General features: G+C 40.7%; 1 protein-coding gene across 1 annotated transcript in view; it reads left to right on the top strand.

Annotated features, from left to right (window-relative positions):
* psen2 (presenilin 2) overlaps nucleotides 1-14,540 on the top strand; it is a 49,475-nt gene extending 34,935 nt beyond the window's left edge. Inside the window, exons 8-12 of the mRNA XM_028821035.2 lie at nucleotides 2,342-2,416; nucleotides 2,780-2,881; nucleotides 10,582-10,700; nucleotides 13,254-13,413; nucleotides 14,268-14,540. Of these exons, the coding sequence (XP_028676868.1) occupies nucleotides 2,342-2,416; nucleotides 2,780-2,881; nucleotides 10,582-10,700; nucleotides 13,254-13,409 (452 nt within the window). The 3' untranslated portion in view covers nucleotides 13,410-13,413; nucleotides 14,268-14,540. The remainder of the gene's footprint in view (nucleotides 1-2,341; nucleotides 2,417-2,779; nucleotides 2,882-10,581; nucleotides 10,701-13,253; nucleotides 13,414-14,267) is intronic.
* Nucleotides 14,541-14,753: the final 213 nt, after the last annotated feature.

The raw sequence follows: 14,753 nt of genomic DNA, 5'->3' as shown, positions 1-14,753 counted from the left end.
AGGCTATAATGCCATACATAAAGTTCATAAAGTTTCAGAAGATGAAAAGAGGTGACAATACGGTTTTCATGCTGGCAGAAAACTTGGTGGCAGTGGCATGGCACGATGGCAAATGGGTGACTTGTCTCTCTACAGAACACACTTTCAATATATGTTAGAAAGTGCAGCAACAGACAATTGAAAAATAGGCACCAAAGCAACACATATTGTAAGGAGTGCAATGTGGCAATGACTGAAATTGGCTGCTTTGAGCGAGATCAGACTTTGCTGTGTAAAATGTATGTGATATGTATGTGAAATCATAGAGTATGCAGGCTCATACAACATGTAAGACAGTAACATTTGTCAAAAGTAAATATTTTTTGTTGATTTGATATGTTAAACAATTGCTTTGTGTTCTTTTTTAAAAAATGTTAGTTTTTGGAAAAATATTCAGCCCTGGGAGAAAAGAAACAAAAAAAAAATTAGCCCTAAAAGAGTTAAGGTGGCCCGGGATTACGACTTTTTTCGTAGGCTTCAGGGATTCTATTGTTAAAGCAAAAGGGGACTATTTTGAAGAATCTGAAATAGAACATCATTTTGATTTGTTCAGTACTTTTCTTGTTCTGTGTACAATTCCATGTGATCTTTTTCGTAGTTTTGTTTTCTTTACAATGTAAAAAGTTGTAAAAATTAAGAAATTCCCATCAATGACTGGATGTGTCCAGACTTTTGACTGGTATTGTCAGGGCTGTGGAGTTAGTACACAAAACCTTTGACTCCGACTCCTCAATTTCTGATACTACCGACTCGGACTCCTCAATTTGTAATTAGACTACTATATTTACTGTGTTGACTGAAAGTAGAGAACGAGAGAGACAGTAGCTCTGTCAAGCCCAACTACAACCACTACCAACTTTACAGTGCCATGTATTCGATCGTATGCTCCATGCGAGGATTGGCCTCATCAGTCAACAATGATAGAAACACAACAAACAGAAGGGAAGAAGCTGACTACTCGGGAATGAGTAAACACCAATAATAATAATTAGTAGAGATTTACTGTGTTGATTGAAAGTACAGAACATACATGATACAAGGCATTTAATCACTGCCAGTGTGAATCATCAGGCTACTTTTGAGCATCAGGGTTAAAAGCTGAAGCAACATTAATAAACAAAAGACTAAATTTAAAAAAATTTAATCTATATTTGTATTAAATGATTACAAAATAAATAGTTTAATCAAGTCAGTATATGTGAAACTGGAAATTCCAACACATTTATACTACAATTTTCATTTCATCAGAGTCAGAATCGGTACTTTTTTTTTTTTTTTTTTACCAACTCTAGTAACCCAATAATTGCTTCTGACTCCACAGTAGTTTTGTAGTTTGGACCTTTTGCCTTGTCTGTGGGAGGGGTGCATGTTGGACCCACTTGGGTGATGCTGTTTAAAATAAATAAAGCACTATTTTAATGATGTTAATCTTGACGACTTGTGTAATTTGTAATTAGGAAACAATTAACAGAGATTAAGGGCAACACGGTGGCGCAGTGGGTAGCGCTGCTGCCTTGCAGTTAGGAGACCCGGCTTCCCAGGTCCTCCCTGCGTGGAGTTTGCATGTTCTCCCCGTGTCTGTGTGGGTTTCCTTCAGGTACTCCGGTTTCCTCCCACAGTCCAAAGACATGCAGGTTAGGTGGATTGAAGATTCCAAATTGGCCCTAATGTGTGGGTGTGTGTGCATGCCCTGCAGTGGGCTGGCGCCCTGCCCAAGGTTTGTTTCCTGCCTTGTGCCCTGTGTTGGCTGGGATTGGCTCCAGCATACCCCCATGACCCTGTAGTTAGGATTCAGCGGGTTGGAAAATGGATGGAGGGATAATGGATGGATTAACAGAGATTAAACTTCAACAGAAATGCTTAAACAAAAACAAAATGGGCAATAAACAAAACCTTGGGTAGAGTCCATCAACAAACCATAAGTTTTAATTTATGACTTTGCCTGGTGGTGTGGCCACATGCACTTGCAGGTGATGTCACAGTGGCCATCTTCTAAGGATGAAGGATTTGTCTGAACTTGAACAACTTGTGCCCAACACCCTGTGGTTTAAAGTTTGGCATAATATAGTATCAGAAAAAAGTACTAATTAGGACTGCAGATTCCATTGGGATTTGTGTCCCAACCCCATTACTGACACTCTGTGTGACCCGAGACTGTAGAAGTATGGAAAGAGTTGTAATTTGCAAGTCATGTTGCTTAAAGTCATCAGCTAAATAAGTAATGGTAATGTAAAATTTTAAGTCGATAGTAGCTTTGAGCTCAATTGAGATGTTTTCCTTTTCTGTGCTTCTTCCTTTGCAGCAGCAATGATATGGTTTGTGGGAATGGCTAAACGCTCTTCAGGAAGCTTGTCCTCCCAACAAGAACAGAACTCAGGTCAGTTTATTTTTTTAACTATCAAATTGACAACTTGGGGGCATTTACACTGATGCTATGATGCCTGGGTGTCTCTAGGAGTTAAGAACAACTGCACTGTAATGTGGAATGTTAAAGAGCAGGGCTCCACTTACTTGCTTATTGACTGTCCCGAGAAATGGGTTTGCGCTGTCCCATGTCAAAGGTGAAGGTGAGGTCGCCTTTGATTCGGCATATAAACATGGCTCGTGAGGAGGACCTCATGTTTAAAGACAGATGTTCAGTATGCACAACTGGGGTTTCTGTGATTTTTTTAAAAAAAAATTTTTTATATAGACATATTTCAACTATTTTGATTTTATTTGCACATTCCAAAATATTTAGATGAAGAAGCTTGCAACAACCGACCTGAAAATGGAGACTGGTCCAGAAATACAGAGGCATCTGAAAACAGGGTGGATGCTGTAGAAGAGCTGGAGGAAGAGCGTAAGTTACATTTTTATATCTAATTTCTTCATTTTTCTGATAAATTTAAGTAACAAGTTGTGTTTCCCAGTGTTGCAGGGTATTACAGTGATCCCTCGCTATATCGCGCTTCACCTTTCGCGGCTTCACTCTATCGCGGATTTTATATGTAAGCATATTTAAATATATATCACGGATTTTTTGCTGGTTCGCGGATTTCTGCGGACAATGGGTCTTTTAATTTCTGGTACATGCTTCCTCAGTTGGTTTGCCCAGTTGATTTCATACAAGGGACGCTATTGGCAGATGGCTGAGAAGCTACCCAACTTACTTTTCTTTCTCTCTCTCTTGCGCTGACTATCTGTGATCCTGACGTAGGGGGTGTGAGCAGGGGGGCTGTTCGCACACCTAGACGATACAGACGCTCATCTAAAAATGCTGAAAGATTATCTTCACGTTGCTACCTTCTGTGTGCAGCTTTTAAGTATGCTGCACGGTGCTTCGCATACTTAAAAGCTCAAAGGGCACGTATTGATTTTTGACTTTGTTTCTCTCTCTCTCTCTCTCTCTCTCTCTCTCTCTGCTCCTGACGGAGGGGGTGTGAGCTGCCGCCTTCAACAGCTTTGTGCCGCGGTGCTTCGCATAATTAAAAGCCAAACAGCCCTATTGATTTGTTTGCTTTCCTCTGTCTTTCTGACAGACTCTGCTCCTGACTCGCACTCCTTTGAAGAGGAAAATATGTTTGCATTCTTTTAATTGTGAGACGGAACTGTCATCTCTGTCTTGTCATGGAGCACAGTTTAAACTTTTGAAAAAGAGACAAATGTTTGTTTGCAGTGTTTGAATAACGTTCCTGTCTCTCTACAACCTCCTGTGTTTCTGCGCAAATCTGTGACCCAAGCATGACAATATAAAAATAACCATATAAATATATGGTTTCTACTTCGCAGATTTTCTTATTTCGCGGGTGGCTCTGGAGCGCAACCCCCGCGATGGAGGAGGGATTACTGTATTTCAAAATCTGATATAAATTTTACTTTACACTCGTCTGAGCAAGCGATGAGAGAAGCAGTTGTAACGGATGCGTCTGCCTGCAAGACTCACAGAGAACAGCATCCTTATGAAATGAAGGGGGGTAATATGATGGGATGAGAGGAATCAGTGGTATAAATTATCACATCCCATTAAGGTCATGGCCACTTATTCTGCCACTGAGTCATCAGGTAGACAGCTTTAAAGCTACCCTCGGACATATTAAAGTAAAAGCTTGACAACAGAAACCTGATACTATCTGATCTGAGTTATCCCCTGTCTTCATAAAAATATGTACAGCCTTTTATGAGTGAACCAACATACAAAAATACATACATACATACATACATACAAACAGCACCAACTCTGCTTCATTCATATAAATGTGGCCGTGTTTCCCAGCATTGCCTGGATAGTATTTCAGAACTTTGCTGTTAATTTTACTTTACAGTTGTTTGAGTGCACATACCCTTGACTGAAGTAGTTTGAACATAGATGTCACACTGCAATACATCATAAGAAACTACAGCCATTTGAAATAGAAGGGGTCGTTTTTGGGGACCAAAGGACTCTTTTATATAAACCTGGAACCTCCTTTATCACATCCTGCTAAAATTGTAGCCACTATTTCTGCTAGTAACCTGTCCCGGTTGGACTGTCATTCACTTTCAGCCAATTAGCTTTAAAGTCAAAGAGGGGCTTTACGCTCGACAATATCAGATTCCCTGAGCACTCCTCACCACTGCTTCAAGACGCCATTTTTACATTCTGTCACTTTATGTTAAAACATGACACATCAGACAGACAATCCACTCTTCTGTCTGTGAGGTGTATTTGCATTATACATTCAGGTCTGCATTCACTGGCAGCTCTCACATATACGTGAGATGTCCAGCACAACTTAAAACAAAATCAAACTTGTGGAGGCGAGGTGTGGACTGTTTAGATTGAGACGCTGGGTAAGTTGGACTAGACGGTGCCTCTGATTTGCACTTGTAATGTGACAGAGCCTTAGCTGAGCTCAGAAATATGACCTTGACCCCCCACCCTCCACAGGCAGGTTTAATGGACAGGAGGCTGCATATGTTTCTAAAATAATTTTGTCAAAAAAGGCCATAGCTAATGTAAAATAAATATCAGTGATCATGATAATTAAATCCGTCGAGCCATACACATCTCATTCTTGCTCATCGCTTATTCTTAAAACAGAACACAAAGAAGCATTCTGCACTTCTTCAATCTTGGATTAGTTAACGGTTTTAAATTTAGCTTGAAAGAGATCATTTCAGTTTGCATATTTTATATAGTCCTGCGGTGGGTTGGCACCCTGCCCAGGATTGGTTCCCTGCCTTGTGCCCTGTGTTGGCTGGGATTGGCTACAGCAGACCCCCGTGACCCTGTGTTCGGATTCAGCGGGTTGGAAAATGGATGGATGGATATTTTATATACAGTATTTTCATTTTTTTACACTTCCAATAGCTGCTCCTTTTACCAGACAGATCCTTACGCTGGCGTATGCTGCTTGTTCAAATAGTGGCATGGTGGACTGAGCAAATCTCTATCACGTTACACCCCATTACAAAATATTTAATAAACAAAAATGGGATATGCCTCTTTGATTAAGTAAACAAACAGTGAAAAAGCTCCAGTTTTTAACACGGTTAAGGCAATCTCAGAATGCACCCAAATGCTTACTTTTGCCACAATTACAATAATTATTAGACAAACAAATTTAAAAAAGCACCTCTGCTATTTTAATACTAAGGGTGTTTTGTGTACTGTTTCATAATTTCAACGTTTCAAATGTGTTAATTTAAGATTTTACTTTACAAAAAGATTATACTATATGAAGTAAATCACAAAATGCAATTATGTTTTAAGGTTCACTTGCCCAGAGCTGTGGAGTCGGCACACAAAACCTCTGACTTCAACTCCAACTCTGACTCCTCAATTTCTAGTACCACCAGAATGATCACACATCCTGACCATTCTAGTTTTTGGTCAAACAACCACTTACCTTGCTGACCATATCTGTATCCTATATTGTATACACTGAGTGGTGGTCGCATAATTGGCTGTTTGGTGGAGCAGGACATTTATATTAGGTCAGGTCAGGTTGGGGAACATGCACTGCTACAGTGCTTTGCCACACTCCCCACATGACGAAACAGCTCAGGATCCCAGTTGGGAACCCCCAAGTCAGACATGCGGTCCAGTCCCACCCTCAGGAAAAGATCATCTATCTGCCTCAGCCTGGTGTTACATGGGCGTCCCCTTGGCCTGGTCCAGCTGCTCAGGTCCTCAACATTGAGGATCCTATGAGCCAAATCACCCTCGGGGAATCACACCACATGGCTATAGTGCCACAACTGATGCTTCTTCACAGTGCAGGTAGTGTGCCTCATACAGGACTCCATGAGCAACCTCGCGTTCAACACAAAGTCAGTCTAGTGGTACCCAAGGATTCTCTGAAGAAACACAGTATCACAGGAGTCCAGTCTTCATCTCAGGTCACTGGATAGCCTCCATGTTTCGCAACCATATGGTAAAACAGGAAGCACCAAGGCTCTAAAAACTTGGACTTTCATCCTTTTGCAAAGATACTGGGACTGCCTCACGCCCCATTCCAGTGACCTTATGACCCTGCCATGCTCTCCCAATCTGTCTACTGACTTCATAGGAAGAGTCACAAGGGACATGAATGTCATTGCCGAGGTAAGTAAACCTCTCCACAGACAGACACACAGCGGATAGTGTAGCTGTGCCCAAGAGGTCATTAAAGGTTACATTAGGTAGCAGGTAATAAAATGGCCACTGAGACATTTGTACTCACACTTACTCATACTGAGCCAATCTAGAGTCACAAGTTTATTCAGACGTGTTAAGGGTAGATAATAGAGTCTCTGGGGGAATTTCAGATAGACACAAGATGAACAGGTCAGCTCCCCGCAGATGTTTCACCAGACCTGGTGTTCAATCAAAGTCACTGAAATTATAAGACAACTGTGCAACCTTAAACAGTCTTATCAACAAAATACTTACAATAACATCCTCAGGTGAGAAACTGCTGCAAAGTTTGAAAGAGAATAAGGCACAATATTTTAATTTAACAAAAGGGAGGTCTTATTAGCATTAATGCTGATCCAGAACGTTAAAATGAAAGTTCTGAATACCCAATTAACACGACGCAAACTCTGTATACCTTGAAAATCTTCCCCCTACTCTTGGCATGTCATAAATCTGTCTCAAACTGCTTAGTTCATACCAAACAAGACTTCGGTCATATCTGGTGACTTTTTGTGACTTTTGGTTAGCAAACATATTATCAGCTTTATTGCTTTTAGAGATCATTACTTGTCTTCTCATTAACAGTCTGTCCTTAAACTCCATGTTACTCCTTTAACAAAAACAGGACATAAGTCACATCACTGTCATGTAACACTAATGACTACCTGTGGAAATATTTTATAGGTATCATATACTTAATAAGTAGCTGGACAGTTTGACATCTGTGGCAGAGCGACGGGCGCTCAGCAGGCTCCTGTCAATCATGGAGAATCCACTGCATCCACTAAACAGTGTCATCTCTAGACAGAGGAGCAGCTTCAGCGACAGACTGCTGTCAATGTCCTGCTCCACACTATGCAACTCTTCAATTCCACCCGGGGGGTAAACGCTAACATTATACAAAGTTATTGTCTGTTTTACCAGCGTTTTTATCACTCTTTAATTTAATATTGTTTCCTTATCAGTATGCTGCTGCTGGAGTATGTGAATTTCCCCTTGGGATTAATAAAGTATCTATCTACAGATACAGATTTGGTTAAAATGTAAAGAGAATAACTAGTATAAAACTATTTGATATCCATGAAACTCATTTCATTACTTACTGCTAAATTACAACATATATTTTCCTAGTGGTAGGATTTAAAGTTAACAGAGCTGCATGCAAACAAACCCTGAATAGAGATATACTGTATAGCCACATACTGTAAATACAACACAAATTGAGCAGATATTCTTCCACAAAAACAAGGTTGGACATTGACAATTATAAAACACTATGGAGGAATGAGCTTTTCTTGAAAATGTTCCCAGGTCGTAGTAGAAAAACTTGTAATGGCCGACCCCTTTACCCAGCCGGCAGCTACACTTCCAAGACCTGTGGCCTGGATGATTTACTGAGAAATAATCTAATTATCAAGCCGTACTTCTAACCAATTAAACTTTTCCCCCCACAATCGACGGTGAAAAGATAAGTACAAAACAGGATGTAAAATTTAAACGGATTATATGTATTAAGTGAAACAAGACATGCAAAAAAATAGAAACATATAAATATAAATATCCCTCCACCCCAGCAACAACAAGACACCACCAAATATAACTATAACACCCCAAATATACAGTGGGTACGGAAAGTTTTCAGACCCCCTTCAATTTTTCACTCTTTGTTCATATTGCAGCAATTTGCCAAAATCATTTAAATTAATTTTTTCCCTCATTAATGAACACACAGCACCCCATATTGACAGACAAAAAAAAATTTTTGAAATTGTTGCAGATTTATTAAAAAAGAAAAACTGAAATATCACATGGTCCTAAGTATTCAGACCCTTTGCTCAGTATTTAGTAGAAGCACCCTTTTGAGCTAATACAGCCATGAGTCTTCTTGGGAAAGATGCAACAAGTTTTTCACACCTGGATTTGGGGATCCTCTGCCATTCCTCCTTGCAGATCCTCTCCAGTTCTGTCAGGTTGGATGGTAAACGTTGGTGGACAGCCATTTTTAGGTCTCTCCAGAGATGCTCAATTGGGTTTAAGTTAGGGCTCTGGCTGGGCCATTCAAGAACAGTCACAGAGTTGTTGTGAAGCCACTCCTTTGTTATTTTAGCTGTGTGCTTAGGGTCATTGTCTTGTTGGAAGGTAAACCTTTGGCCCAGTCTGAGGTCCTTAGCACTCTGGAGAAGGTTTTTGTCCAGGATATCCCTGTACTTGGCCGCATTCATCTTTCCCTCGATTGCAACCAGTCGTCCTGTCCCTGCAGCTGAAAAACACACCCACAGCATGATGCTGCCACCGCCATGCTTCACTGTGGGGACTGTATTGGACAAGTGATGAGCAGTGCCTGGTTGTCTCCACACATACCGCTTAGAATTAAGGCCAAAAAGTTCTATCTTGGTCTCATCAGACCAGAGAATCTTATTTCTCACCATCTCAGAGTCCTTCAGGTGTCTTTTAGCAAACTCCATGCGGACTGTCATGTGTCTTGCACTGAGGAGAGGCTTCCGACAGGCCACTCTGCCATAAAGCCCTGACTGGTGGAGGGCTGCAGTGATGGTTGACTTTCTACAACTTTCTCCCATCTCCTGACTGCATCTCTGGAGCTCAGCCAAAGTGATCTTTGGGTTCTTCTTTACCTCTCTCACCAAGGCTCTTCTCCCCCGGTAGCTCAGCTTGGCCGGACGGCCAGCTCTAGGAAGGGTTCTGGTCGTCCCAAACGTCTTCCATTTAAGGATTATGGAGGCCACTGTGCTCTTGGGAACCTTAAGTGCAGCAGAAATTTTTTTGTAACCTTGGCCAGATCTGTGCCTTGCCACAATTCTGTCTCTGAGCTCTTCAGGCAGTTCCTTTGACCTCATGATTCTCATTTGCTCTGACATGCATTGTGAGCTGTATGGTCTTATATAGACAGGTGTGTGGCTTTCCTAATCAAGTCCAATCAGTATAATCAAACACAGCTGGACTCAAATGAAGGTGATCTCAAGGATGATCAGAAGAAATGGAAAGCACCTGAGTTAAATATATGAGTGTCACAGCAAAGGGTCTGAATACTTAGGACCATGTGATATTTCAGTTTTTCTTTTTTAATAAATCAGCAACAATTTCAAAAATACTTTTTTTTGTCTGTCAATATGGGGTGCTGTGTGTACATTAATGAGGAAAAAAATTAATTTAAATGATTTTAGCAAATGGCTGCAATATAACAAAGAGTGAAAAATTGAAGGGGGTCTGAATACTTTCCGTACCCACTGTAAATACAACAAAAAACCCTCCCTTGCCCTTGTAACATACAAACACACAACACGAATAACAACAATGACTGATAAACTAGAAATGAATGAGAACGTGAGTCCGGTAATAAAGAAACTGTCCTGAAAGCGGTTGACTGAACTAGTGAAATTGAGACGTTTGATTCTCCCCGGAAAAAATGGAGCAGCCTCACCGTGAATCCTCGGTGTGTGGTGGATGATTAAGTCCGACCCCGGGGTCTCTCGTGGTGAGGTCCTTGAAGCAAGTCCAGCAGATGGAAAAACAAACTGGATGGATATGCGCGATATGGAAAATAACAGGTACAGTTGGCTCGTGGTCGCGAATGTAAAAAAAAAAATCTCCTTCTCTCCTCTCTCTTTCCTTCTCCTCCTGCTGGCTTAAATAGTCCTGTGACGGCTGTGATTGATTAATTGTAAACAGGTGTTTTCCAGGTTTGTGGCTGTGGTCTCCTTCCATCGGGGGACGGCATTAACTGATACACATAAACAGTAAACAGGACAATGAAACGAGACGCACTCAGAACTGACATTTAACACTAACTATGTGGCCCCGCTACAAACTGACCAAGTGATTATTGAACTAGATGTGCTTCAAGATAATAACACTTACATAGCTGTGTGTGTTTCTTTCTACAGGAGGTGTCAAGTTGGGCCTGGGGGATTTCATCTTTTACAGCGTCCTGGTGGGCAAAGCTGCAGCCACGGCAAGCGGTGACTGGAATACAACTCTGGCCTGTTTTGTGGCAATTCTAATAGTAAGTGACATCTTATTTGAAAATGCGACAGGGTCAAGAGCCGATAACGTTCTTTGAGAAATCAATGGAGCCTTTTTCAAATCTTCCAAATCACTGCATGTTTTTGAAATGAATGCAGGTAGACCTTCATCCAAATCATAATTATAAGGGAAAACTGAGTGAATCTGTAACATGAAATTGTGCACCCTGGAGATTTAGTAATGATAACATCTAAACAAGTCATTAGCCATCTGGACTTTGTGACTGCCATAAGCACAGTCCTGTATTATTTTTATTATATATCAGTTATCCCTTTCAATTTGTGTAGGTTGGAGCACAGGACCCCTGTGTATGTGAAATCTGTAAATACATTTTGGGCCCACTTCTCACTTCCTAATAATGTATTGTTGACCGTAAGCCTTACTGATTACATACAGTCGATTATTTAACAAATTCTAGACAATACAGTATATATTTGTGGCCTGCAGGGGGCACACCAGCTTCCCAAACCCAACACAGACAGACACCAGGCACAAATTTCAGCAGATCTCATGTTTAATCTCGAGGGGAAGTGCTTCCCAAATCATTGACCTCAACCATGCACAGTACAAAAGCACCAGTTAAGCACAAATCATAGCACAGTTCTTTCTTTCTTTCTTTTTCCTCTTAGCTTCCATTCCTCCTCCAGCAAGCTTTGTCTTCTCCATGCTGACGTAGTGGCATGTGGCTCCTTTTATTTAGGTACCTGGGAGAATTTCCTTTGTTCCGACAGTGTGGTCCCGAAGCAGTTCCTTGTAAGGTGGAAGCCCAACAAAGAAGGGCTCGACAGCCCCTGCAGAACCCCATGGTGACACCCCCGGAACACAATAGGACTGTCCTGAACTCCAACTTGCATGAAGCCCTGAGGAAATCAGTGGCGCCATAGCAACCCAAGAGGGCAGCCACCTAATGATCCGGGGGAGAAAATGCCCTATGCACATTCTCTGCCCCGGTGGATTATGTGGATGGTTACCTACCATGTAACACTGGTGTTTGGTTGACCAGTCATCAGACATCTGGCACGCCCTCCCAGTTGCAAGAAACAGATAACAGACATACCATACCTGTCAAACGATACAAAGAGTACACACATACATGTTTTGGCCACCCAAATAATTGGATTATGATCAGACCAATGGACGTAATACTCTGATCTTCACTCTGTCAATTAAGCAAACCAGCTGCCATGGCACAATGTCTGAAGCTCTTCCTCAGGCGCTGACGTCCGAGGTTCGATCCCCATAAGGGGAAGCAAAGGTGCGTACACCTGATGAGCCCCAATTAAGGTTAAACACGGGTCATGTACTTCTTTATTATTTGGCAGGTTTTGTATGGCATGTCCATGATCTGCTTCTTGCAACTGAGGATAACATGAAACAATGTGAAAGACGTCCATGGAAAAAATTCCCACATAACCCGTGTGGCATAATCCACATGTCCCATATCCATTCATATGGTCAAAATGTGTAAAATGTATGCATTTTTTGCTACAGTATTACTAACAGTTGCTCTCTGGAAAGGTGCCATTCATAGTAAACAGGAAAGATGTTATTGTCACAGTGCTATGCATTTGATTTAAAGATTGGCTTCTCCCCCTCATTCATTAGTCAAGAGTCCTGCCTTTAATTCGAACATTCAGCATTGTGGGAGTGACATCTTTCCATTTCCATTTAATTACTAATGGGTGAATCCACAGGTCGCAAAGGCTGACTGTATACTTGTGTGTTTTCAACCCTCTAAACCTTTTGTATTTTTGGCTAAAATGCTAACGTCCCATCTGTCTTCTGCACTTCCTCTCTATCAGTCCGTCTGCTCTCATGTGTTTCTTCTTTTTTGTGTATGATTGAATTCCAAAATTGCAATAAATCCTTGCTGGGCTGGAACCATGAATGCTATTTCTTTTGTATTTCCTGGTTTATCGGTGGTTTCACAAATAGATGTTTAATCCCACATTAATAAACTGGATGGCTTGTTGAGTAATTCACTTCTTCTGTTGAAGCAAATTTTTTTTTTTAGTATTCAGAAACTCCATATACTGTTAAGTCAAGTTAACTGTAATGCACAAACAACATTTCATGAACATCCACTCCACTCACCCACTCATTTCATGAACAGCTGTTTTGGAGTATTGTGTTATTTTTGTGTTGTAGGCCCTCCCATTACGACTCCTCAATGAAACTCTTCAGACTTTGTGAAGCCTGTAATTTAAATTGCATGAATAACGACATAAATACAACATTTCAAGAAAGTAGATAGACATTTTGTGTTGGTCCACCATCACACCACACCTGCCGTTGTTTCCATTAAATTACTGATGCTGAATGCACCAAACCACGCACTCCCAGATGCAGACAGACAAGATGTGAACTAAAGGATTGACCCGAGTTCCTTAATGTGCAAAACGGATGAATAGCATCAATCCAAGTCGAAAAATTCAAAGTACAGAATCTGTTAAGATTTTATTTATACAGATGTAGTACGTATGTGTTGCTTGTCTCCTAACATTTCCCACTTCTTATTTCCTGACCACCTCAGGGCCTGTGTCTCACTCTTCTCCTACTGGCAGTCTTCAAGAAGGCATTGCCCGCTCTTCCCATCTCGATCACGTTTGGCCTCATCTTCTACTTCTCCACTGATTACCTCGTTCGACCTTTCATGGACACCCTAGCCGAACATCAGTTTTACATTTAGCCTTGTAAGTCTTAACATATGTTGGGTTATTCTGATACCACGGTGTGTAATATTTATGAAAAGGCTAACATTTTGAGTTCAGCAAGCACTGGGACCTTGAATGGTACTGATATTTTCCTAGCTTATCCATCTGCTCAGCAGTTTATTGTTCTGTGGCAGTGGTGCAAATCCTGGAATTAACAGCTCAATGCACAGTCATAATTTTATTTTGAAATATGAATTGTAATGGTGATGTCTTGGTAGCCTGGGACTAATTGGTGCCCTGCCAAAATAAAATAAGTGCCATAGTCTAGGGCTGAATGAATGGCCCTGAAGTAAACAAGCAAGCAGCACCTCGCAGGGATGAATGGAGAAATTAGTCACTTTTTTGCAAAATTAGGTGGGCTCCCTTGTACGCTGCCAGTGCCTAAAAGCGGAGGCCGATATCCACTGGAGTTTAAATTGATAACACAATCTCAAGGAATTTTAATGCACCGTCATGAAGAAATTCATTTTTAAACATTGAGACTAATTTGAATATGTTAATCCTTTTTATCCCCCCAGCTGTTTTACTTTATTGAAGGAATTTGGAAGGATTGAAATTTCATAAATGAAATGTGAAGGCCGTTCTGTTTGTTTTTTTTTTAATAAATAGATCCTTAAACAGATAGCTGGCAGTTTTACTTTGAGTAATAAACTGCTTCTAGTTAAATACGGGGACGCATTCCCGGTCCAACTGGTTTATTTATTTATTGGTTTGGATCTGGTATGGTTGAAGCCATTTATCTCACTGAATAACTACTTGTCAATACTGATGTGGCAATGGTATTTGTTTATTCTGTAATGAAGTTAATACTTTGAATATGTCTATTTATTCAGTATATGAAGTAACCTGGAAGATGATGTGCACCTCTGTAAGGTAAAAGTCATGCAGAAGCAGACTGATATGAACTATAGTGGAGGAATGAAGTAAGGGTTTTTAAACCAAGTCTACTAATTAGGACAGTCATTCTTTTCAAGCACTGGTCCTCTTCTCATTTTTCTCTACCTTTTATTTTTTTTACTATTTTATAAACCATAAAACAAAAAAAAAAAATGGAAGAACATTGGTGCCTGAAATTTTAAAGAGGAAATAAAAATGTGTTGTGTTTCTGTCTGCTGTATTTGCACTTCTTTCGTATCTTGCACTGTTCATCTTTTACACTTGTCTGGTGGCTACATGTAATATCAGTCCTTAGAGGCCAGCTTATTTATTTGAAAATCAAATCGGCAAAATCATAAAGAACAGAATATGTGGCTTGCTTCTGAGTTGACATGCTCATTCACCTCGTTTATGACAGAAGTCGAGGCAGATGGAGCCACAGC

This window comes from Erpetoichthys calabaricus, chromosome 15 (genome assembly GCF_900747795.2).
Source record: "Erpetoichthys calabaricus chromosome 15, fErpCal1.3, whole genome shotgun sequence".
Lineage (NCBI taxonomy): Eukaryota > Metazoa > Chordata > Cladistia > Polypteriformes > Polypteridae > Erpetoichthys > Erpetoichthys calabaricus.
The sequence above is the reverse complement of the archived record's forward strand: the minus strand, read 5'-3'. Positions and strand labels throughout refer to the sequence as shown.